The sequence below is a fragment of the Trichosurus vulpecula genome, chromosome 4 (genome assembly GCF_011100635.1).
Source record: "Trichosurus vulpecula isolate mTriVul1 chromosome 4, mTriVul1.pri, whole genome shotgun sequence".
NCBI lineage: Eukaryota > Metazoa > Chordata > Mammalia > Diprotodontia > Phalangeridae > Trichosurus > Trichosurus vulpecula.
This window is the reverse complement of record NC_050576.1, coordinates 189,855,891-189,882,059: the sequence shown is the minus strand read 5'-3', so window position 1 is coordinate 189,882,059 and position 26,169 is coordinate 189,855,891. Positions and strand designations below refer to the sequence as shown.

The 26,169-nt window shown below is 40.9% G+C and overlaps 1 protein-coding gene across 2 annotated transcripts in view; it reads right to left on the bottom strand.

Moving 5' to 3' along the window:
• Positions 1-23,581, bottom strand: part of KAT7 (lysine acetyltransferase 7) — a 34,204-nt gene extending 10,623 nt beyond the window's left edge. Inside the window, exons 1-8 of one of the 2 annotated variants that reach the window (XM_036755968.1) lie at positions 23,408-23,572; positions 21,133-21,280; positions 19,085-19,261; positions 17,877-18,116; positions 15,987-16,069; positions 12,658-12,747; positions 9,455-9,553; positions 7,622-7,732 (exon numbers count right to left, since the gene is read on the bottom strand). In XM_036755968.1, coding sequence (XP_036611863.1) covers positions 7,622-7,732; positions 9,455-9,553; positions 12,658-12,747; positions 15,987-16,069; positions 17,877-18,116; positions 19,085-19,261; positions 21,133-21,280; positions 23,408-23,422 — 963 coding nt within the window. In that variant the 5' untranslated portion in view covers positions 23,423-23,572. Of the gene's footprint in view, positions 1-7,621; positions 7,733-9,454; positions 9,554-12,657; positions 12,748-15,986; positions 16,070-17,876; positions 18,117-19,084; positions 19,262-21,132; positions 21,281-23,407 lie in introns of both variants that reach the window. The other variant, XM_036755969.1, reaches the window with a different exon arrangement.
• Between the last annotated feature and the right edge of the window lie 2,588 nt (positions 23,582-26,169).

Here is a 26,169-nt window from a genome sequence, read left to right as displayed (position 1 = left end):
GTCTATCGTGGGCTGCGCCCGGACCAACCAGACCACGAGCTGGGTGGAACAGGCCCTAGCACCCTGAATCAGTGAGCTGTGGCAGTTACCAGACTTCTCAACCCACAAACACCAAAGACAACAGAGAAGGTTAGTGAGAAAAAACTGCAGTGACAGAGTGAAAGGAGTTTGCGGTTTGGCCACCACCCTGGAGGCAGTGGAGGTGGTGCAACTCTGAGGACAGAACTACAGCTGCAGTTGCCTGCGGCCCCAGGCCCACCTGGTGGAAGGAATTAAGTGGCGGATTAGAGCCACAGTGCAGAGCCTGCTCAGATCTGAGTCAAGGTCCGGGTTGGTGGTTCTTGGGGGAGAAGGAGCACTGGTGAGGCAGAGCTTGCTGTGTAGAAATAGCTCTGAAAACAACAGGACAACCCCTCAAGCCTGGAACGAAGTACTCTCTACTCTACCAGCAGTCATACCCTGCTGAAAAACTCAAGGGTCAAGTTAGTTGGTTGGGAATATGGCCAGGCAGCAAAAACACACCCAGATTCAGTCTCAGACTCTGGAATCCTTCTTTGGTGACAAAGAAGACCAAAACATTCAGCCAGAAGAAGTCAACAAAGTCAAAGAGCCTACAACAAAAGCCTCCAAGAAAAACATGAACTGGTCTCAGGCCATGGAAGAGCTCAAAAAGGATTTGGAAAAGCAAGTTAGAGAAGTAGAGGAAAAACTGGGAAGAGAAATGAGAATGACGCAAGAAAACCATGAAAAACAAGTCAATGACTTGCTGAAGGAGACCCAAAAAAATATGGAAGAAAATAACACCTTAAAAAAATAGACTAACTCAAATGGGAAAAGAGCTCCAAAAAGCCAAGAAGGAGAAGAATGCCTTGAAGGGCAGAATTAGACAAATGGAAAAAGAGGTCCAAAAGACCACTGAAGAAAATACTACCTTAAAAATTAGACTGGAGCAAGTGGAAGCTAGTGACTTTAGGAGAAATCAAGATCTTATAAAACAGAACCAAAGGAATGAAAAAGTGGAAGACAATGTGAAATACCTCATTGGAAAAACCGCTGACCTAGAAAATAGATCCAGAAAAGATAATTTAAAAATTATTGGACTACCTGAAAGCCATGATCAAAAAAAGAGCCTAGATATCATCTTTCAAGAAATTATCAAGGATAACTGCCCTGATATTCTAGAGCCAGAGGATAAAACAGAAATTCAAAGAATCTACCCATCTCCTCCTGAAAAAGATCCCAAAAAGAAAACTCCTAGGAATATTGTCGCCAAATTCCAGAGCTCCCAGATCAAGGAGAAAATACTGCAAGCAGCCAGAAAGAAACAATTTGAGTATTGTGGAAACACAATCAGGATAATACAAGATCTAGCAGTTTCTACATTAAGGGACTGAAGGGCTTGGAATATGATATTCCAGAGGTCAATGGAGCTAGGATTAAAACCAAGAATCACTTACCCAGCAAAACCGAGTAGCATGCTCCAAGGCAAAATATGGACTTTCAATAAAATAGAAGATTTTCATGCTTTCTCAGTGAAAAGACCAGAGCTGAATAGAAAATTTGACTTTCAAACACAAGAATCAAGAGAAGCGTGAAAAGGTAATCAAGAAAGAGAAATCATAAGGGACTTACTAAAGTTGAACTGTTTTGTTTACATTCCTACATGGAAAGATGTGTATAATTCATGAGACCTCAGTATTAGGGTAGCTGAAGGGAATATACATATATATATAGACAGAGGGCACAGAGTGAGTTAAATATGAAGGGATGATATCTAAAAAAATAAAATCAAATTAAGGGATGAGAAAGGAACATATTGAGACAAGGAGAAAGGGAGAGATAGAATGGGGTAAATTATCTCACATAAAAGTGGCAAGAAAAAGCAGTTCTGTAGGAAGGGAAGAGGGGGCAGGTGAGGATGAATGAGTGAATCTTGCTCTCATCAGATTTGACCTGAGGAGGGAATAACATACACACTCAATTGGGTATCATACCCCACAGGAAAGAAGGAAGAGAGAGATAAAACGGAGAGGGGAGGGGACGATAGAAGGGAGGGCAGATAGGGGGAGGAGGCAATCAAAAGCAAACACTTTTGAAAAGGGACAGGGTCAAGGGAGAAAACTGAATAAAGGGGGACAGGATAGGAAGGAACAAAATATAGTTAGTCTTTCACAACATGAGTATTGTGGAAGGGTTTTACATAATCATACACATGTGGCCTATGTTGAATTGCTTGCCTTCTTAGGGAGGGTGGGTGGGGAGGGAAAAGGGGAGAGAATTTGGAACTCAAAGTTTTAAAAGCAGATGTTCAAAAAAAAGTTTTCGCATGCAACTAGGAAATATGATATACAGGCAATGGGGCATAGAAATCTATCTTGCCCTACAAGAAAGTAAGGGAAAAGGGGATGGGGGGGAGTGGGGTGACAGAAGGGAGGGCTGACTGGGGAACGGAGCAATCAGAATATATGCCATTTTGGAGTGGGGGGGAGGGCAGAAATGGGGAGAAAGTTTGTAATTCAAACTCTTGTGAAAATCAACACTGAAAACTAAAAATGTTAAATAAATTTTAAAAAAGAAAAAAAAGAAAAGAAAATGAGCACCTTTTCTCCAACAACTAAAGATTTATTATTCAACACTGGAAAAGAGAAAAATTGCCTGTGTGTCTGTTTCTGTTTGGACCTGTGACTTCACCCTTATGGGGAAGTCCCAATATGGAGGTTACTGAAACTCAAAGAGATGGACCACTCCTTTGTAAATTACTGTCCGAGGACTAAAGATAACCATGCCACACATCTCCTTCCAGAGAGGTGATGGGTTTAACATGCAGAAGAAGACTTACATTTTTGGATGTGACCAGTGTAGAAATTTATTTTGCTAGACTATATGTATGTGTTATGAAGGTATTTTTCTTGTCTTTTTTGTTCAATGAGGGAGAGGATGGAGAAGAAAAAAATAATCGCTAAAAATCAAAACAAAATTTTAAATAAAAAAACTTCTACAATAAGAAAAGGTACGTGCACGATCGAGAACAGAAGTAGTAGGCCATGGGAGTATGCAGACAATCAATGTCACTAGGTCAGTAACAAAGAGACCTACTGACAAAAAAGAGAATGACCAAGGGATGATCATGACAGAAGAGAAAGGAAAACACCAACATACCATCACACAGCAGTTTGGGACGTTTTAAAGGGAAAAGTCGGGTCCTATACACTTACAGCCCCTGTAGTACCACAGGGATGCTCCAACTCACAAGGACACAGACACCTGAGGACACTCCATTCAGGGATAAGTGGCCCTATAGAAAGGCATCACTGGATGTGCACAGCTTTGATGGTTCATAAAAACCCTGAATCATGAAGGAAGAATACCAAAGACAATTTGACCTAGGAAAGGGCAGAATGTGGAATGGTCTCCATCTTGCAAAAGGTTGTGTTCCAAAAGGCCAGAGGTAAATTTGTCAGTGTATAAACTTTTTTTAAATAATATTTTTTCCCCAATTACATATAAAAATAATTTTTTACATTCCAGTTTTTTAAGTTCTAAGTTCCAAATTCTATTCATCTTCCCTACCCCCCACCCCCCTCCAGGGTAAGCAAGCTGATATAGGTTTCATTGCATTCAATTTTAGAAGGCATTTTCCTATTGAAACATACCGGTCAAAATGTAAAACGTACATAAAGTATAGTATGGTCCTAAAATTACTATGTTACCATTGGTATTTAAAACAAAGTATAATACCCTTTCTATAGAAAAATACATTCAGAGTTTCAGCTACCAAAAAGGTATTTTTCTCTCCCACTGCAATGAGAAGAGGTATTTCTCTTCACATCCTTTCTTTCCCTTTCCCATTCGTAGCTACCCCACCCAAGCCTCTAGTCCAGGGGCATACCTGTGGCCTCAGGCCCATATATGGCCCTCTAGGTCCTCTGGTGCAGCCCTTTGACTGAATCCAAACTTCACAGAAATCTCCTCGAAAAAAGGATTTGTTCTGTAAAACTTGGACTCCGTCAAAAGGCCACACCCAAGGACCCAGAAGACTGACATGCGGGCTCAAAGCCTCAGGTTCCCACTCCTGCCTTAGTCTTTTAACTTGCAAGATGGGGGAAGGAGGACTCTCTTACCTCCACACTACAAAAAGTAAAAAGGAGGAAAGGAGAGGGAGGTGAGAGATGGGGCTGCAGGGAATTGAGGACAAGGAATCAAAGGCAGGACCCTTCTGGCAATGGAAACATCCAAGAGCTTGTCTCCAACCTGGGCTGGAGTCCTTTTTTCCCCTGTGGACACCAGACACTGGCCTATCTGCTTCCCTCTCTACTGGTACCATCTTTCAAAAAAGGCTTTTCTCCCACTTGTCCAAACACAAAACAAAATCATCCCCAGCTTCTCACCTACTCCTGTTCCAGAAGAGCAAGGCTTTTTAGAGCTTTAAGGATTTTACTTCTAGTAACGAAGGGAAATGAGAAACAGCATAAAACAGAGAACATACTCAAGCTAACCTAGGTATTTCATCATAGGAGGGGTGTAAACTCTGGGCTGAAATATGCTAGCTGACTGACATTCCTTGAAGCTATACAAGTGGAAGATGGAGGCTAGGGAGGAAGACAGAAACAGGAGATGCCTGGGAGGGCTCCCCACTCCTTTTGTCTCCTTTCTGACACCTCATATGTGATCCCAGTTTGAGGTAGCGATCAAGGATACAAAAATACAGGAGTTACTATGCATGTGTTAGGGGGATGGAAAAGCAGGTCCCAAGCACTAGCCAACAGAAGGGAAAGGGGGAAAAAAATCAGCAGGAAAGCAAGGATATTTCCTGTGACCTCACAGATCAGATGACAAGAACATAAGTACATATAAGGCAAGGACTGCCTATAATCCAAAATGTAGCTTGTTGTTTGGATCTAGTAAAAGCAAGGGTTTTTTTCCAAATTATAATCTGAGAAATACGTGTGTTTTTCATGCTGAGAATAGTGGCTCTATGAGAAAATTATAATGCTAGAATTATCTTCCTCTCCAAAATATTAAATATGAAGTTACATATCAAAACTTTTATACAGTCATTTGGGGGCATAAAAATGAGCTTAATCTCCTGTATTTTGTTTTAAAAATTTTTAAGACTCCCTTTATTCTAAGGATATTCCACAACTCCAAACTAGTGTTTTTAAGTTCTTTCAATACATTTTAAGCCTAAAAGTGTTTCACACCAAAATTAATTTGGGGAAATGCAAATTTAAAGGATTAACTGACAGACGTCTAGAAAGAAAATTCCCTAAAAGAAATGCCTCCTTTCCTACCTTCTTCTGATGGGCATGGCATTATAATGACAAGTTATTAAATCAACCTTATTAATACAAAGTAAAATCACATTAAAATCAACGGTTTGGTCCTCCAAAATTGCTTCTATTTGGAATGATACATTTTTTTTTTCCTACTAGTGACAATCCCAATTTATAAGACCCAATCTCTTTGCAGTGAGCCAGCAAGAAAGAAATACTCCTATTCCATAACAGGGAAAGGGAAATGGACCCCCTCCTCCCCCAAGCACCTCTTTCTGCCTCTTCAATCCAAGACATCTTTGTAACTTATTCTGATGTATTGGTTTAAGAGTTTTGATAGATGTTTTTGTTTGAGATGGAATAGAAAGAGGGTACTTGACAGTATCACAGTACAAAAAGTGAACTACCATTGGCTCAGTGATGTTCCTTATTGATGACACACACTGTCTATAATCATACAGTCATTAAAGGAAAGGTGCTAATACAAGGTTATTTAGAGAAATCTTTTTGTAAGCAGATGAAGAAATGGTATTTTAAAATAATTCTTTTAGTGTCATTATGATCTAATTCCAGGCCAATAACTAGGTCCAAGATCTAGCAAACATGGGAGAGTAGAAGGTATAAGCTAGCTCTAGACCCTTCCTTGATTCTACTTTATTTTGGAGAGACTCCAGAGCTCAGAAACTAATTTTTACAAGGAGATAACTTTCAGTCCTAGAAGATGATCCTAACATGGAGATGATGAATTAGATAAAAAACTTGATACTAGCAGAACAAAAGGAGTCCCTTCCCCATTTGAAAAAAAAGGGGAGGGGAGGGAAGGAAAAAGCTTTGGGACTATGGCCAGAGGTCAATCATACTGCCCCGTATTTAAGAACAGCCCTAAGTATATGTATCATTCTGAATAAACTTCATGTGTCAAATTTTAAACAAGGACAAAACAGGGAAAGGATTTAAGTTCCCAAGTAATTTTCAGCTAGACTACAGTAAGAGTATAGTAGCCATGATACAGTAGAAAGAGCCCTGGACTGGCAATCAGATGATCTGGGTTTGAATACCTGCTTTGCTCCCAGCTAGCTATGTGACATTACATAAATAACTTAACCTTTTTGGACCTCTATTTCCTCATCTAGAAAATGCTCTAAGGCGCCTTCCCATGTGGATATTTTACAGCATTTTAGACAGAATAACTTACCACTAGGCATCACTATCACAGCCTGACTTAGGTCTAGCAACACCAAAGTGATGAGAGTCGAATGAGATGGCTTTTGGAGCCACTTGGAGTAGCTCTGCTACTTACTCATAGGCTCAAAGCTCTAGAGCTAGAAGGGACCTCAGAGGCCATCTGATCCAACGACTTCATTTTATAGATGAGGAAACTGAGGCTCAGGGAGGCTTAAGTGACTTACTACTCAAAATGGAAAAGCTAATAAATGTCAGAGATGTGACTGGAACTCAGGTCTTCTGACTCCAGAGGCTCTTTACTGCCTATGTAACCTCAGTAAAATAATTTCACCTCTATGGGCCTCAACTTCCTCTACTGCGGAACGAAGGAATCAGCCTAGTTCACCTCTAAGGTCCCTTCTAGCTCTAGATATGCAATTCTTAGAGTTGGGGAAACTGTAGTGTTCCCCAGGCTTAGGGGATGGAGAAAGGAGAGGAAATGGAAAACACAGATGAAAGTATCAGATCCTGAAGCAGGGAAAGGATGTGAAGTTCCACTTCCAGTGGAAGGGCCACTGTACAGCTGCAGCTGGGGATGCTCCTATGATATGCTTCTACTTCTAGGATCATAGCAGGTAACCCCCAAGCCAGATGCCAAAGTGTTGAAAAGTGAGCAAGAAGGCAAATGAGGAAGCCTTTCCCAGCAATGTGGATGCTATCACAAAGCTATCTTCTCTATGTTTTCAGCAGAGTCTATTAGGAAATTCCTCCCACTGTCCCTCAACCCCATGAATACAACAGGAAAAGAGAATTTACTTCACATTAAAGTCAACTGTTGGAACATACCTACTTTTTAAAGTATAAAAATATCAGAATTTTCTTAAAACTGCTAAAAATTCTACTGGGGGCACCAAAACTAAATTGTGAAAGGAATAATTGATGATCCGAACAATACAGTACCTTGGAAATATATAATTCTGCGGCAACAATAGACTCAGCAGTGGTCAGCAAAACTTTTATTTTAATAAGAAATGTATTTCTTTGCCTCAGGAGGGAATTCAGAATATGAAAGTCTATTTTTGCTCTGGATCAAGTAGGCCTCTTATCACTCTTCATGGATGTTTCTAAGTACCCTTCCCTTCCCTTAGTGTCCGTTTGACTTCCTAGGGGGTTACAAGACTCACCAAATCCTCTGATGCTCGAGCTTGTGCCCTTCGGAAAAGGTCCAAGTCATACTCGCTGGTCAGGTTTTCCAGGAGGGGCTCCCGGGTGCTTCCATAGGTCTGTCTGTGCTCCTAGAAAACACCAGATGACAGGATGATGCCTCCAGGCTCCTGGTACTTGGATCCACAAACCTTCTCAACTCAAGTTTGCCAGAGTCATAAAGAATCTAACTTCAGATTTTTCAAGGGCATTCAACAGCATGAACTAGCTATGTCAATCTTAAAGTCACCCACCCTGAGTGATTCTGGAGAGGACAAAACTCAGAGGCAACCCTGGGGGGTGGGGGTGGGGTGGGGAAGAGATCAGGAAAGGCCTCACATAAGAGACAGTTCATGAGTTGAGCTCTGAAGGGAACTAGGGATTCTAAAAAGCACTGGTGAGGAGGGAGTGTGTCTCAAACATGAGGGAACACCTGTGCAAAGATTCAGACAGGAGATAGAAGAGTGTGTGTGAGATACAGAAAGAAAGCTAATCTAGCCAAACTGAACAGCACATAAAAAGGAATAACTGACAATAAAGTTGAAGCCATGCTGTGAAGGGTTTTAACTGCCAAAGGGTAGTGTTTGTATTTGATCTTAAAGCTAATGGGAAGCCAACTTGAGTGTTTACCAAGCAGTAACGACATGGTCAGACTTCTACTTTAGGAACAACACTCTGGCAGCTGTGTGAAAGATGAATTAGAAAAAAGAGAGAGAATTGAGACAGGAAAAGTAATTAGAAGGCTACTGCAGCAGCCTAGGTGAGAGTTGAGAGTAGCCATTCAAATAGGCACAGATAACCAAGATGTTATAAAGTTGGAATCAAGTTTTAGCAAATGGAATATGTTAAGTGATGAAGAGTGAGGGAGTGAAGAAGACTCCAAGGTTATGAACCTGATCACCAGAGGATGGTGGTGCTCTTGACCAAAAAGAGGAACTGAGGCAGAAGAACTTTGGGGGAGGAGGGAAATAACAAATTCGGTTTTGGATTGCTGAGTTTGAGCTACTTAGAATACACAGAACATTTATGTCCAATGAGCAGGTAGTGATATGGGAGGGGAGCTAAGGAGAGAAACTAGGGCTGAAAATACAACCATGGAAATCATCTGCATACAGATAATTGAACTCATGGGAGCTGATGAAGTTACCAAAAAAGAAAGTACAGAGATAAAAAGAGAAGGCACCTAAGGCAGAGACTTGAGGTTAGAGCACATGGACAACCCAGCAAAGGAGACTGAGGAGCAAAACCAAGAGAAGGCAGTGCCATGAAACCTAGGGAGGAGAGGTGGTCGACGTCGTCAAAAGCTGCAGTGAGGTCGAGAAGGATGAGGACTGAGAAGAGCCACAGGATTTGGTATGAGACCCCTGTAACTTGGAGTGAGCTGGTTCAGTTGAATGATGAGGTGAGAAAGAAGACTGCCTGGTTCTGAGGAGTGAGAGTGAGTGATAGCAATGAGTTGAGACAACGTTTTTAAGGAGTTTGGCTATGAAAGGAAGAGACAGGACGACAGCTTAAGAGAATGACACGGTCAAGAAAGGATTTTTTTAAATACTAAAACTGACTTGTGTTGATCACTCACAATTCATAAGACCCCAATACCATTTTTGCATTATGTCCCACTTACCTCCTTTCCCACCATCAACGGCCCTAGTATTGGGTATAATAGTAACTTCTACTGAGTTTCAGTGACATTACATCCACACACTTTTAGTTAATTTCAAACAAAAAAGTACATTAAAGCAAGGAATGCCTAGACCCAAAGGTATCAAATGTGCTCACAAAGTTTTAGTAAAATAACGCCTTTAATATCTTACCATATATTTCTCTTTTTGCTCTTTGCTCAGTCCAGAGTTCCTCTTCTTCCTGAGCTCAGCCACCTTCTCCTTATACCGAAGCTGCCTTTCTGTTGGTGCCTAGAAAGGAGCAGAAGGAAACTATGAAGCTAAACAAATTCAAATTTGGAATCGCACTATACTATATGGAATGCACTGAGGTGATATCCAACTAAGGGGATAACTGTGTATAGAGCAGTAACTTTGTGGATCTCTGTGGCAAATTTTAAAATTCTAAACTGGTGTGCATGTGCACATGTATGTACACACACATACACGCACAGAAATATACACACACACATGCACATATACACAGATATACAGACAGACACACATATATGTACACACATACAGACACACACACACACAAAGATATACAGGTGCACACATATATATGCACACATACACAGATACACATACATATATACACACATACACATACAGATGCACACATATATATGCACATACACATGCACAGATATACAGATGCACATATATATACACATGCCTATATACATATATGAAATACACACATATATGCATACATACAGATATACAGATGCACACATATCTATGCACACACAGACACGTATGCACAGATACACAGATATACAGATGCACACATATATGCACATACACAGGTACACACACGTATACACACGTATATATACATACACACATATGCACACATACACAGATATACAGATGCGCACATATATATGCACACATACAGATACACACACGCACACACATACAGAAACACATATATGTGCACGTGCACACACGTAGGTACACACATGTACACACACATATACACATACATTACATGCATAATATGTGAAACACACATGCATACAGACATACAGATGCACACACAGATATACACATACATGCATGCAGACACGCATGCGCAGATACGCAGATGCACACACATATATGCACATACACAGGTACACACACATACGTACACATCCACAGATATACAGATGCACACATATATGCACTTACACAGATACACACATACAGATACACACATAAATATATATACATACATACACACATATATGCACACATACACAGATACACAGATGCACACATATACAGATACACAAACACACACATACACACCCTCTCATTCTTCCTCCACTATCATTTAGAACAATCCTGGACTTCCTTCCCAGCTACAATCAAACAATCACCATTTCTTCCCATGACTTGAATATTACTCGCTCCCGGTTCTCTGGCTACCTCTCTGATAAGTGTGGTCTCTGTTCTCCTTCTTCTCTCTAGTCCCTCCTTTGGATGGATCTAATTCACTCCCACAATTTCAATTATCATACTTAATATGAAGATGACTCCCAAATCTGTCTCCAGCTGTGATTTTTTAAACACTTGATAGTTATCTCCAGCTGAATGCCCCAGTGACAACTTAACCTCAGTATGTCCAAAAGATGCCATCTTCCATTCAAAACATTCCCTCCTAACTTCATATATCTTTTGTACTGATCGCAGTATTCCTCAGAACTTTGGGGTCATCTTTGACTTCTGTCTCCCTTTTACTACCCTTCATCCAATCTTGTCAAATCTACCTACATTATCGCTTGTATTTCTGTTTCATCCAACCTAGTTTAGATCATCATCACTTCTCCAATTAATTGTAAGAGCAATCTAACTGGTCTTCCTATCTCCAATCTCTTGCCTCAACATTATATCATTTATGTCACTACTAGAGTAATCTCGCCAATGTAGTTATCCCTTCCACATCATGGAGGATAGGGGGATGGTGCCACAATCTGAAAAATCTACGTAAAATTTTTTGGCCTTCCCTTTATATCAGAGAAGAAGTCTGAATTATTACAGTGTTAAAAGATAAAACATGCTGATATTACACAATACTATACATATATCTTATGTATTTGAGTTTCTAAACTTTTCTATGTCGTCTGCTAGCCTTTTTGCGTCTGCAGCTTCTGCAAAACGTCCCAAAATTCCCATTTAATTTCTTATGCTGACCCACAATACATCAAAACTGTAACGGGGAAAGTCGTGATGTGGAAAGGATAACTGTATTTCATTTTGATTTTATTTAATGTATTTTAATCTCGCTGAAGATTTTACTTTCTTGTTCAAAAAGCTTCATATCTCTCTATGGCCTAGTGAATAAAATACCAACTCTTTAGCCTGGACTTCTCCAATCAATCTCAAAACTACTCCCTCAGTTCTATTTCATAGTACCTCTCCTGCACTGCACCCTTCATTACATTCACTCATGCTGGGTTATTTGTCCCTATCACATATTTCCCTCTTTAGCCTCTGTACCTTTTTCATACCCTGACCCCATGCCTGAAACAAATCCCACACATAGATCCTTACCCATCTCACCCCCAGAAGCCCAATCATCTCTACTTATGGATATCCTTCCCTTCCTTCAAAGTATACCTCAGATATCATGCCTTGTGGGAAACCTTCCTTGATGTTCCCTGTTAGAAGTGATTCATCTCTCCCCTGCTTTTGTCCCTGCTTTTTAATTTTCTTATACTCTTAATCACTTTCTGATTTGTATTAGTTATTTACATGTAGGTCCCATCTCCACTACTAAAATTTCAAGGTCCTCATTTTTCATCTCTGTATTCCCAGCTCTATAGAGAGTAATAAATGTCTGCTGAAAAAGTCTGCCATCTCTGTTTTCGTCTATAAAACTAGGATGACAACACTACTGCATTAGTTACTCCATAATGAGATCAAATAAAGTACTTTTAAATTCTAAGCCACTATAGAAAATGGAATTATGTTCCTACCTCATGGATCCTACCAGTCAAAGGAAAATCACAAGCTAAATATATAAACATTTGGGGGTTTTTTTCCCTATAGAAAATTGCAGTTTTTCTCACAACTGCCTTGTGAGGTAGAGAGTTGACAGCTGACATTTATACAGTGCTTTACAGTTTACAAAGCTCCTTCTAATGTTTATACATTTCTTAAACAGAACTGTAGCAAAGGGTTGGAAGCCAATCAAATATAAGCACATAGGAAGCAATGGACATGGGCAGTACCTTGTTCATCAAACATATAAACTGCATCTAATGTAGGCAAGGCCCACAGCTAGCTGCAAATATTAAGCTCCAAAGGAGACCTAGGAAGTGTCACAAAATCACGAGTGGCCATTACGCTAGTAAGGCACTCACCTGGTGCCTGGTTGCATGCCTATTGTTGTCATCTTGCCTGTGGGAGAGCATTCTCTCTTCTATCTGCTTATCCCTGCTCTGTGCTCTTACCTGGAAGGGAAAAAAACCCCCGACTACCATTATGCACACTGTGAGAGTAGGCGTTATAAAAAGTTCAGACTACAAATCATCTGACGTATAGAAACAAATTTTAATAATAGGCCCTGAATTTACATAACACTTTTACTTTCAAAGTGTTTTCAACTCTCTTATCTCATTTTATCATTATCATATGCCTGTGAAATCTGTAGGGCAAGTGTTACTATGCCTCTTTTCTTTTCCAGACAGAGGAGCTGAAGACCAAAGGGGTAAAGTGATTAGAGCGCAGTCACACAGCTAACTGGGAAGACAACAGTAAATCAGTGTCCTCTGACTTGTGGTCTAGCGCCCTTTCCATCCAAAAGCCAGGATCCACGAACTTGCAATGTGGCTACCTGCTTAAGCCTGTCTTACATTTCCCCCATGATTGGGACAGGGAATGCTGAGCAATATGCATATACCCATTCCCTTTCTCTATAGCCTATAGATATTAAGAGCAAAAGTATCCCCAGGAAAATTCAAGGAGAAAACCTTTTCTTACAATCTTTTCTTACTTCCCCTCCAATAGAAGAGCCAAAAATATCTGGAATAGATTGGCAGGGAAAAGGGTAGACAACAAGGAAGGGAGGGAGGAAATGGAGAATGAAGAAAGTGCTTCAGAGAAGATTTTTCTATTTTGTTAAATAGCCTTTACTGTCCCCCAAATAATTTTGTAAAACTACCCAATAGGAAGGCTAGAATACTTAGAGCACAAGTGACCTCCGATCATCTAATTCAACCCTTTCATTTTATAGGTGAGGAAACTGAAGCTCAGAGATGTTTGCCCAGTTTTGGGCAAGTAGTGGGTGGGATGGCAGGGATTTAAAACCAAAGTCCTCTGAGTCTAAATTCAGGAGTCATTCCACTGTACTATTCTGCATCCCTTATGATTTCATGTAACATTATCTCCAGCATCAAATCACTATAAGTCTTAAAGGGTCCTGGGGCTATGCCATATGAAGAACAGTTGAGGGCATCAGACATGTTTAGCCTGAAGAAAGAAGGGCAGACTCAGGAGGAACATGACAAATGTGTTCAAGTATTTGAAGGTTAGAATGTGGAGAAGGTATTAGACGTGTTCTGTTGGGCCCCAGGAGGCAGACAAAAAAGCCATGGGTAGGAGCTGCAAATGGGCAAATGGAAGCTAGGATATTGGAAAAAAAAAACTGGTAAGAATTAGATCTGTACAAAAGGGGAATAGGCTGCCTTGAGAGGTACTGGTTTCCCCCTCTTTGAAGGTCTTCCAACAGGCTGGCTGACTACTTATTGGTATGTTAGTTATCATGAGGATGCCTTTCATGACTGAGCTGGATTTCAGGTAAGGTGAGGGGGAGCTAAGTGGTGAAGTACATAAGAGTACTGGGCCTGTAGTCAGGAAGACTCATCCTCCTGAGTTCAAATCTGGCCTCAGACACTGACTGTGTGACCCTAGGCAAGTCACTTAACCCTGTTTGCCTCAGTTTTCTCATCTGTAAAATGAACTGGAGAAGGAAATGGCAAACCACTCCAGTATCTTTGCCAAGAGAACCCCAAATGGGGTCACAAAGCATCTGACATGACTGAAAACAACTGAACAACCACAACAGTGTGCATGCCTGCCTCTAAGGGGATGCTACATCTTCACAAGACAAGAAGGACCCAATGCCTCCTTTACTCGTAGAGGTCATCTTCTTGTCAACTTTTGAACTAAAGGACAATGAATTTATTCTCATCTTCTAACTAGGCCTCAATGAGAAATAGACACTGATGTGTGTGCCAAGATTAATAGCAAAGGGCTTATTGCCCTTCTCACTCAAAAGATTTAGGAGAACCAGTTTCAGATTTGAAGTTAAAACTCAAGTTTTCTCTGGCACTCCATGAATATGAGTTACCAAGAAGCTGAAAAGAACTGTATTGTTTTATTAAAAAACTCAAAAAACAGTAAATAAGCATTTATTAAACACTTACTTCACATCAGGCACTAAGCAAAACAAAGATAAAACTCCCTGCCCAGAAGGAGTCCGGTTCCTGACTTCTCAACCACGCCCTTTCTGGTGCTAGCTCATTGTGGAATTTCCTTCAGCACTAGAGGTCTCCTTGCCCTCCAACAATCTACCACTACCACACCCCACCCCCACCAAGGAAGGCCCAACCCTCCCCTCCCATTGGTGAGCTACTCCTGGAATCTCCATTTTGTGAAAGGACCAAGACTGTTCATCTGTACATCAGAACCATGCTCCCACCCCGCATTGCCTAGGCTCCCTTTTGTGTGCTGTTTCCTATTATTAGAATGTAAGCTCCTTGAGGACAGGAACAATCTTTTTGCTTATATTTGTATCCCCAGTGCTTTGCACAGTGCCTGGCATATAATAAGTGTTTAATAAATGCTTGTTTCCTTCTTTCTCTCCTTCTTTCCATTCTGTTAAGATGGTAACTTTTAAAGCACAAGTAGTTAGTCACACATAATGCCCCTAAACTAACAAACTTAATCAATAGAGGAAACAAAAATGTATTTTTAAATTTTCCGTAATTTGTTTTCACTTTAATAAAAGGCTTTAAAATTTCTAGAAATTTTATACCTTTACTTGTAACCAAGGTCAAAAATGCGTCAGACAGTAGGTTAGAGTTAAGGATGTAGTTCATGGTCAATGACTGGAATTTTTCTTTGTGAAATTAACTCCCTCAGAATGGGATCAAAGAAGTGACCTCCGGCTCCCTGGTTAGAGGCCAATGATCTAATCAGTTGTGCTGACCTACCCAGATACTTCAAAAGGAACCCATTCAGGACCCAAGCTGATAGTTAAGTGTTTTCAAATGTTTTCAGTTTATGGGACTGTTGTGAGATAACCTATGTAAAGCACTTTGCAAACCTGAAAGCACTATATAAATGGTAGCTATTATAGTAGAAATGCCAAACTCTGATGCCCCAACCACAGTTCTCTAACTACATTCTTAGAAGTGGCAGAAATTCCCAAGCACACAGACAACTTCAAAGTTTTAACCAAGTACCTATGCGTAGCCTGAGAAGGATGTTCTCAGAAAATTCAGCATCAATTGTAGGTAGCTAGGAAGGGTAAAGGGCACATTTTAGAGTACAATCTGATGCATGAATTATTCCAATCAGTTCATCCATGGGCAAATTACTAAGCAAATGAAATTGAAAGGAGGGCTTCCCCAGTACCCTTTGATGTGGAAGTTCACTTGAATGCTCTATAAAAAGAGAAGCAAATTACCTTGCATTCGTCAGCTGAAAGATTGTGATAGAGTGGGCATCCAGATATGGAGAAGTGTCTTTCATGCTTCCCTGTTAGGTGCCCTGTGGAGAAAACCAATTTTAATTTGAATTCTGGACAGAGGATGCCTTATGTAGAAAGGAAAGACACCTTTGCCTCTCTGAGAAGTGGAAAAGAAGGGGCTTCATTTGGTCAGCACCAAAGAAGCTCACAAATAAATGCTTAAAAGGTAAATGCAGCCATTTGAAACCATCAGTAAATCTGAATCAAATGTGGAGCTAAAGTTGCGGGGTCCCCTCCCCACTAAGCAGTGAATTCAAATGTATCCCTAATTCAGTGAAATGAAAAGACCTCACCTGAACATTTGGCCAGAAGCAGTAGGTTCAAAAAACCTCAAATTATTGGATGCAAACCTAAATACTCTTAGGACCTAGGGAGCAATTCTTTTCATTGAAGTGTGGTAAAGAGAGGGTTATCTCACTTTCCTATAAATAAGTCCTCTAAGTGTGACCCATGGAATTATCTCTTACAGTATTACTATTTGTCATGTGTTAATATTTACACTTTGGTTTCTTGCATGAAGTAACTTACTTGTGATAATTAAAAACATCTCATTGGCATTTTCCAAAAAAGCAATATCATTCCTCCCATTCATTCCAGTGAATGGTATTGTTTTGTTTTGTTTTTTTAAGTAACAAGTGGAACTAAGTAGGAAAGATAGTCCTGGGGGATTTTGCCTCAATAAAATGGTGTATATTTCTGAAAAAAATCTAAGAACCATTATTCTAAAGTATCAAGCACCAGACTACTAAGAACAAGAAACCAGATAAAAGGGTCACAGATTTGGAGTTAGAAGGTAACTAAGGAGTTGAAGCCAAGACACTGAAGCAGCATGGCAAATTTCTACACCCTCTGTATCTATCTGCCTTCAAAAAGCAGTGACTCATACTCTGAACCTGGTGAATATAATCAAAGGCTGAATTTGAATGGATTGTTGTGAGATAACCTATGTAAAGCACTTTGCAAACCTGAAAGCACTTTATAAATGGTAGCTATTATGCTAGAAATGTCAAACTCTGATGCCCCAACCACAGTTCTCCAACTACATTCTTAGAAGCAGTAGAAATTCGCAAGCACACAGACAACTTCAAAGTTTTAACCAAGTACCTAATAACCTGCAACTGTAAGGCTCCTTATTTCCTTCTGCATCTGTGGGACAGTTCACTTAAGCAGATGGTATAAAGTCAATTCTTGACTTTGACTTGACTCCTAATTCTACAAAGCAAGAAAACATACGCAGAAACTTTCTATTATCTTATAAGTCTGTCCTTTTATCTTTTTACTCAACTAAACAAAAATAGCAAGACCCAAAACAACCTGAGGTCAAATTTTAACCTGAAAGGGAAAATCAAGTAAATGAAATTTCTTTTTGTCTCTGGAGTCACAGCTCTCTCCTGACTTTGCTGACTCTTAAAAGAACCTGCTTTTCTTAATTCTCCTTTCACCTGTAGCAATGGGATGGTGATTCCATTAGAGAACCACCTCCTGGTACTCATGCTATTGCCACAATGAAAAATTTTGTGTACTACAGAGACACAAAATGTCTTATGGACAAAGGCTTGTAGAAAAGTATTCCTGCATAAACTGAAGGTAGCCAATTTCCTTTCAAACCAGATTTAAAAAGCACTATCACGTGGGCAACTGGCTAAGCACTAGAGACACAGTCATTACAGTAAATCATCCAACGTAACTTCGTTTGCTCAGCATATGGCCACTGAAAAGTCCTAGAGTTTGAATCAAGACAGGATATAAAATATCTGGCTCATCTTTACCCAAAGAAGAGAAAAAAGAGTTAAGACGTAAGGAAACCTGGAATTGGTATGAACTGACCTAGAGAGTTACAGCCTGGTGTTGGGCACTTCATATTGAAATTGTAGCTTTCATGGAATCTGCGGCGCTTAGGGCGATGAGACAAGTCACTGCCAGAATCCTTCATAGACATGTCCTTGGCAATACTTTCATCATGGGACACATTGGGACTGGAGATGTCTATATCAGACTCAGAGGAGGGTGCATTGCCAGTAGGAGTTCGGGGTGGAGACTCATCATGATCTGCTGTGTTCTTAGTATCTAATGGAAAAACAAGTGGTGAGTTTCTATAGCACAATGTCCTAACTAAAACCAACACTCAATTATGCAGATGCTGATGTACAGATAAAGTGGCAGTCTATGAACTATCAAGTTCTTTGATTCTGTAACTTCACCCAACTGATTAAGGGCCTTTGACCATTTCACTGATCATTAAGATGGAAAGTGAAAAATAAAAGCAAAAGAAACCAAGGTCATTTTTTCTGGTGAGCAGTTTTAACCAGTGGCTAAAATTTAGTTTTAGAAACTTAGGCATTTTATTTATCTGGCTCCCTCCCCATCCACAAAACCAAAGACCATTTAAGTTAGAAATTTAAAAAAAAAACAAAACTATTTTCAGCCCACTCTCTCCTTCCAGTGTAATACGCACAAGAAAGAAGATAAATTTAATCCACTACCTTTACAAGCAGAAACCACCGGGAATGGAAGATTGGTTTACAGGGAACTTCTTGGTGGGGGGAAAACAGGGCATGGTCTGCATCAACCCAAATGTCCAACTTACTCCCAAGGCTTCCAGAGTTAGACAGAAGAGTCACTATCACAATGAACTGACATGCCCTACTGCTGACGGAAAACATTCATCCATAAGTTCCAACACAGACATGCAGCGAAACAGTTATCCTCATTTGAATGGACTCTAGAAGACTGAGTTGGTACCAGACTCATGAGTCCATCCTACGGAAGGCCCCCAAACCCCAGATGGCCAATGAAACAACCTGAGATCTCTCAGACTGGAATCAGCTGGATGGCCATTTTGGAGCCCCAAACTTATCCAGAACCAAACTGCCCTCAAGGAGGGGCAAGCAGCATACCAGGTAAATAGCCATATTCCTTACCATAGTCAATATCATGCTATGCCCAGCTACCCATTTAAGGATAACACTTAACCCTCCTTGAAAAGATGACCAATTCCTTTGCAAATGCCCTGAACCATATCTTTTCCTACTTACCTCGATCTGAAAAATCAACCACTTGCTCAGTTTCTGAGCCAGACGAGCGGGTCTGCCGGAGCGGGTACTTTTTGGGTGTTACAGGCGTGGGCTGCTGTTGACTACGTGTCACTCTTCTGGTAGAATAGGCTGGTTCTTCAGAGCCAAATGACTGCAAGTTCCGAACTGGACTAGAATCTGCAACCATTCAAAACTAATCAGAGAAATCATTCAAGAAAGAAACACCCATAGTTCCTCCCACCCAAAACCAAATTAATCTGATGAAGGTCCCATTTCTTTCAACAAGTTACACAAGGATTAGCTGGGCCCAGATCAACAAACAAATGTAGGCCGGAGGGCAGAAGAGGATTTGGAACTGAAATGAATGTTAAAAAACAAATAGGTAAGTAAATGAAAAGACTCAGCTCAAGCAACACCTTCAACATGTTATCTTTTCTTCCTAATTTCTCCCAACTGTCCTCCCCTCCCTTGAGAGGTCTACCCTGTTAATTTAAAAAAAAAAAAAAGATACATTTTGCATGTTGTCTCCTTCAACAGAATGAAAGCTCCTTGAAAGCAAGGACTATTTCATTTTATCTTGGTATATGCAACACCTAAGTCATGGCTGAGGCAATAAATGCTTATTAATTAAAAGATAAACAAACAACCATAGGCCCCAAAACATCTGGTCCCACCCCACATAAATACACCAACATAAGTTACAATGCACAAATATTTTCTCATACCAAAGTCAACTATGCTCGCAGTCGGCCTCTTGGACACTTTCAAACATCATTATTCTAATGGATTTACAGACGTCAAGGGCTACAGCTATTTAATTTTCTTCAGACAGTGTCTCACACAGCACCACAGGTACGAAAGCACTTAAACCCTGATGGATGGTAAAACCTGCCCTGGAGCACTCAAAACCAGATTATCCCATGTGTCTCCAACTTGACACTAAAACCCTGAAAGTCTAAACCTGTCATGAAGAAAAACACACCCAGGAGTTAAACATATTTTAAGCTTGCCAAAGAAATATGAGATGGAAACGCTGCGATTCTTTTGCAGGTCCCTAATTTTCCAAAGTAAGGGGAAAGGAAAACTGCAAAGCCCAATGTTTCAAGGGGAAAAGCTATGATGTGGCCCCCGGGGACAAAACAGTCTAGAAAAAGGCCTTGATCTCATAGTCACTGCTGCTGTTGTTTAATATCCACAGCTTCTGGTGAACTGCCAACTGCCCTGAACAAGAGCAATGGCCCTCTCCAAAAACACCATGTCATTTTATGATCTGTGCATTTTTAGAACAAGTCAAATCAGAGGAGGAAGGAAATAAACTTCAGCTGGAAACAAAAACACAAAAGCGAAGTCAAAAGTAGCAATTATGAAGAGTCTTGAGACCCATCCTTGTGCCTGATGAGAAGATATTTCCTAGTAACTTCTATAGCACATTCAGATTAATGAAATCAGAAGGTACTGTCTCTAAACTGCTCAAAGCACAATACAGTCTCCAAACCAAAAGACCTTCTAACTTTTGTGCTCTGAAGTATCTGCCCCTTCTTCCCGCCTCAACCCAACCTTGCCAAGTCTGTTCTAGGTCAAGACAAAAAGGACAGATGACCAGAGCTGACCACACAAAAGGTGCACATACTCACAATTATGTGTGTCTACTCCCTTCTGTACATAAAACTGCAATTTCATACCAGTTCTATAAGAATATATCTATTAGGTACCCATCTTGCAGAGAGGGAAACTGGCCTAAAATCACTGATGTCGTGAACAAGTCAAAAAGTGAATAATGTTTCTTCCATCAACTACTTTATACATTAGACCAGAGATGACAGCTATAGATTGTCCCTTGACAGATGGACCTATTAGTAAAACACTTTCCCTAAAAGTACCACTTTTAATGACTTGATTTTTTAAACAGTAACTTACCACTGCATTATAGCACACTCAGTGATCCCTGCTAAGTAAAGGAAGAAGTTCCCTAAGCACTGGCCAACGCTATGATAACCAGCTAGCCACCCATCTTCCTGGAGGTGGTCAGGAAGAACAACGCTCTTTACCTTGAGAACTCTGACTCAGCCTGGCTGAGGAGCGGGTAACTCGAGCAGATCGCCGGGATGTCCCATCGCTTTCAGAACTATCTGTATGCTCAATATCTGTAGAAAAATCGGAATCTTCGGTTCCATCGGAACTACTGCCCGCATTCCTCTGTAAGATCACAGATCCAGACATTAGCAAGGGAACACTTATTCTTTGGATTTGTATTAATAACAGAAGTAAAAACAGTACATGATACTATATATAAAAATCAAAGCTCAGGGTATAAGCAATACTCTTACCAGCCCACAGTCAACTTCCCTGAAATTAGTATATTTCATTTAAACAATACATGGACCTTTATTTAGTCCTAAAGTAAATAAACTGTAGTTGCAGTATCATTAACTCTGTTTTAAGAAGCCCCTGGGAAAATCTGAGCAACTTGACCATCAGTTCCACATTCTGAAAATGAAAACTACTAACCTCAAATGGCTGGATTGATGTGACCAAGAACTCACAGGGTCAGGTTTGAGAAGAGAAATTAGTGCCAGGTTCTTTCCCTTGTGCCTCTAAAAACAGTTTTTGTTTAAGTCCCAATGTTATAGTGTCATGATGGAATCTCTCACTCTCTCTAAACATCTGTCACATTTGAAAGGAACCAGACATTAACTCAAAAATATGAGAGCCCATGCTCTGTAGAAGAGCATTTCAAGGGAAAGAACACAAGCCAAATTAAATAGGGAAATTCCTTTGCCTTCCCTACACTCTCTCCCTTGAAGCTTCTCCACATAAAGGTTAAAAGGTGCTCAAAACAGCACATCAACAGATATAGCTTTCTTTTTTTTACCTCCCTTAACCATTAATTACCATTTTCCAAATATCTTCATGAGCAAGAGGCTCTTCAAGGTAGATTGCTGTTTTACTAACAGAGCTCTAACACCACATTTGCCCCCATACCAAATATATACTCACATGGATCTACGATCTCAACAACTGAATACCTAAGAAGCTATCTTTTTCCACCTTACCACCAAGTCAAAGGATGATTTAGAAGGCTGACAACAATAACCATCTCAAATTTCCCTTCAAACTATGATGGTAGCATTTTTAAACTCAAATTTATTAGTAAAAAAATTTCTGGAAAGACAAGTTGGAGAGTCCATCACCTGCCCAGAATGTTTTCAAGGCAACACACCCAGATGTAATGGTGAAGCAGTTCTGGACCAGTATCTAGATGTGTGACTTTGGTCAAATTACTCTGTCTCGGTTTTTCATCTGTGGAATAAAGTTAGGTGGTGACGTGCACTGATGAGAGTGCCAGGCCTGAAGTCAGGAAAACCTAAATTCAAATCCAGCCTCAAACTAGCTATATGACCCTGAACAAGTCTTTCTACCTATGTTTGCCTCAGAGTCCTCATCTGTAACATGAAAATAATGGCATCTACCTCCCAGGGTTGTAGTAAGGATCAAATGAGATATTCGTAAAGTACTTCACAAGGCTTAAAGCTAGATAAATGCTAACGATGGTGGTGATGATGATGATGATGATGAAGGAGCTGAGCTAAAACTTTAACTCTAGTAGTTAATTATTTCCATGAAAGAGGTGACCCATCGTTTTGGGGAGTTTTGCTTTCCCCCCCCATACTGTAAACAAGCACCCCCAACTAGGCTGCTGTCAAGAGCCTTGGGGAGGACGGAGCACTTTCCTAGGAGGGCAGATTCCCACCCCAACACAAAACCCCGCAGCTTTGTTATGTCTCCCACCCGGGAAGGGATGAAGGCTCAAAAAGCCCCGCCCCCTACTAATCCCCAAAACGGAAAGGAGGCAAGGAAGTTCTCCCAGCCAATAGGCAACCCCACGCAGCTAATCCAGCGACCCGCCCCCGCGAGACAGACTGCCGGAATCAACCAATCAGAAGAAGAGGGATCGCTAGCACTAGCCAGTCGGGGCCTAGTAGGGCCGGACCGGCAGCCGCCCCCGCACGCGGGGAGGTGACCGTTGGGCCCAAACAGGCGGCGTGGCCAGCCAATGAATGCGGCTCTCCGCATCCCAGTGACCAATTGAAATCCAGAAAGGCCCCAGTTCTAACCAACCAGAAAACGGGAATAGTGCAAGCCAAGGCCGAGGCCCGTGTCTTGCCCGCATTTTCCTGCCGGACTCGAGCGGGGAAAGTAGCTCCACAGCTGGACTGTGTGGTGCAGAAGGAGGGGATGCAGCCGCTACGGGGGGGGGACCAGAGTTCATGCAGCGCACCAAGCTGTCCTCAAGAGCCCGCCAAGTACCCAGTTTTCTCTCACCTTCCTTCGCGGCATCGCCGCCGGCTGCGGCCCGGCGGTTCCGACCCGGGCAGCAGCAGCAGCAGCGTTAGCTCCGGCGGGCTCCGTGGCGGCCTTTTTAACGGTCTCAACTCTTGAGGACGAGCCTAAGTCCCCTCCTGCCTCACAGCGTCTGTACCCTAATGCGCAGGCGCTTCAGCCAGCGGCGCCTTTCCCTCAACTTCCGGCTAGGAATGTGTCATGTGACACTGTTGACCCAAACCGCGGCCCGCGACTGTCCCTGTGGCTGTTGAGGGCAGCTACCGCCATCTTGGGCTTGGGCAAAAATTCCATCAAATGGTGTCAGATGGGGTAGCCATCTTTGATTGGTTAGTAGAAGGTTTGCTTGACTTGTATAGTCAGCCATCTTTGTTTGGGGAAAAGAACCTTTAAACATTTGCCGTTGAAGTTCAAGTTCCTCTCATGTTTACCGTGGGCAGAGTTTACCTCCTGGGTTTATTAATTTAATGGAGGCAGGAAGGAAGCCCTCTTCCCTCCACCCACTCCCTCATCCATCCCTTATTTAACCCTTTTATATCTTGACTTTGAAAAATAAAATATGGCGTTTCTAAGATAGGCTGCGTTGAAAACCTATGGTTTGCAAAGGAATCTAAATTTATAAGAATAAGTTATTTCCTAATCGATAAATGATAAAAAGCAATTCTCAAAGAAAGAAATCCAAGCTATCAAAATCCATATGAAGCAATGCTCCAAATCATTAATACTTGGAGAAATGCAAATTAAAGCAACTGAGAATCACTTCACAAAGAGTGGTGAAATTGGCTATGTTGGAGGGGCTTGTGGGAAAGGGAATAAGCACATTAATGGGCTGTTGGTGGAGCTCTGAATTGGTCCAGCCAGCCATTCAAAAACAATTCTGAAAGCAATTTGAAACAGTACCTCCAAAATCACTAAACTGTGCATACAATAACAACACTGGGGCTATTACCCCCCCTAGCCCCCCACATGAAAAAGAAGAAAAGAGTCCATATGTACAAAAATGTAGGGTCTCTTTTTGTAGTGGCAAAGAACTGGAAACTAATCAGGGAATGGCAAACGTTGTGGTATAGGAGTGTAACTGATCACTACTGTATTGTAAGAAATGAGGAAAGGCATAGTTTCAAAGAAACGATAAAACTTTTATGAACCAATGCAACATAAAGTAAGCAGAACAACACTTAAAGTCAAACAACTTTGAAACACTTAAGAACTCTGATCAATGCAAAAAGCCAACCACAATTCTAGAGAACCAATGATGGACATAGGCTAACTGCTTCATGACTGAAAGGCGATGGAGTCAAGATGCAGAATGAGATGTGTATTCTTGGGCCTAGCTAACGTAGGAATCCGTTTTGTTTAACTGTGTCTGTAGAGCACTGGGCCTAGAATCAGAAAGGCCCGAGTTCGAAATACGGCCTCAGACACTAACTGTGAACCTGGGCAAGTTAACCTTTTTTCTTCATCTGTAAAATGGGTTATTGTGAGGGTCAAAAGAGATAATGATTGAAAAGCATTTAGCTTTGTGTCTGGACAATAATAATCACTATGTAAATGTCAGCTGTTATAATTATTATAATTTTATTCTTTTCAATGGAAGAGGGGATAGAAGAAGAATAAAATAATTACTTGTTAATTGACAAATTTAAACAAAGGAATCCAAACTGATTACAATTATGTCCCTCAATCTATAAAGATTGATTGAGCACTTCCTAGTCTCAGGCACTGCACTAGCCACTAGGAATACAATGACACAAATGAAAGTCCCTGCCTTCAATGAAATGTGTTCACATGAAACTAAAAACGAAAAAATAAAATAAAAATTAAGCAACAGCATGATTTCAAGCTCTGTGTACAGAACCCTGACCTGGGTTGGGGTATGAGGGCTGGAATCAAACAAAAGAAAGGCCTTAGTTTTCTGAGCTCTCCCAGTATGTTAAAGGAGATGTTGTTCTTGGAGTAGTGACACATATCTATGGAGAAACACACAAGATATAGGAATTGTGAAGATATCCAGCAGTGAAATTCAGAAAGTCTCACAATCTTCCTATTCATTCAACAACCATTTTTTGAGGTCATGGCCAGTTGAGGGGCGGCGGAGTTAATATAAAGGTGAGAAGTCTACCCTCCTAAAGCCAGTTACACTCTGATAAAGGAATTAAAATATATTCAATACTTGAAAAGATTTGTGATTTTCCTTATGCAGGAAGCTGAGGCCACTTCAAGAGAGTCAGAATAGACATTTCTAACTTCTTCTCCTACACACCCTTCTCCAAGGGAGGCTAGTTCCTTTCAGGAGGGGAGCAGCAGGTTGGGGCCAGTAGCCGCTCTGCTCTCCTCGGAGATTGGGGGTCCCAGGCTAGAATTACATTTATTACTCCCTTAAATATTATTAGCCTAAGGGATATGATTGGGTTCCATCTAACTTCTGATCCCTTTGTCACTTTAAGGGGGAAGGGGACTTCGAGTTCTATATCCAAAGCTTGACCCCTTTCCCACTAACACCAATTCTACAATGAAAACATATAGCGAATAGAAAAGAAATCTATTTATCCAAGGCAACATCAAAACAAAAATCAGAGAAGGTATATACATAGGAGAATATATACCAGAAAATACAGAATTAAGGTCTCCCATTGGGACCCAGGTAACTCAGTTCAACCAACAGAGAGGGTCCTGAATCTCACCAAAGGAGAAACTCTCCAGAGCCTCTAGAGTAGCAAGCCAGAGATAGTGACAGGATGGAG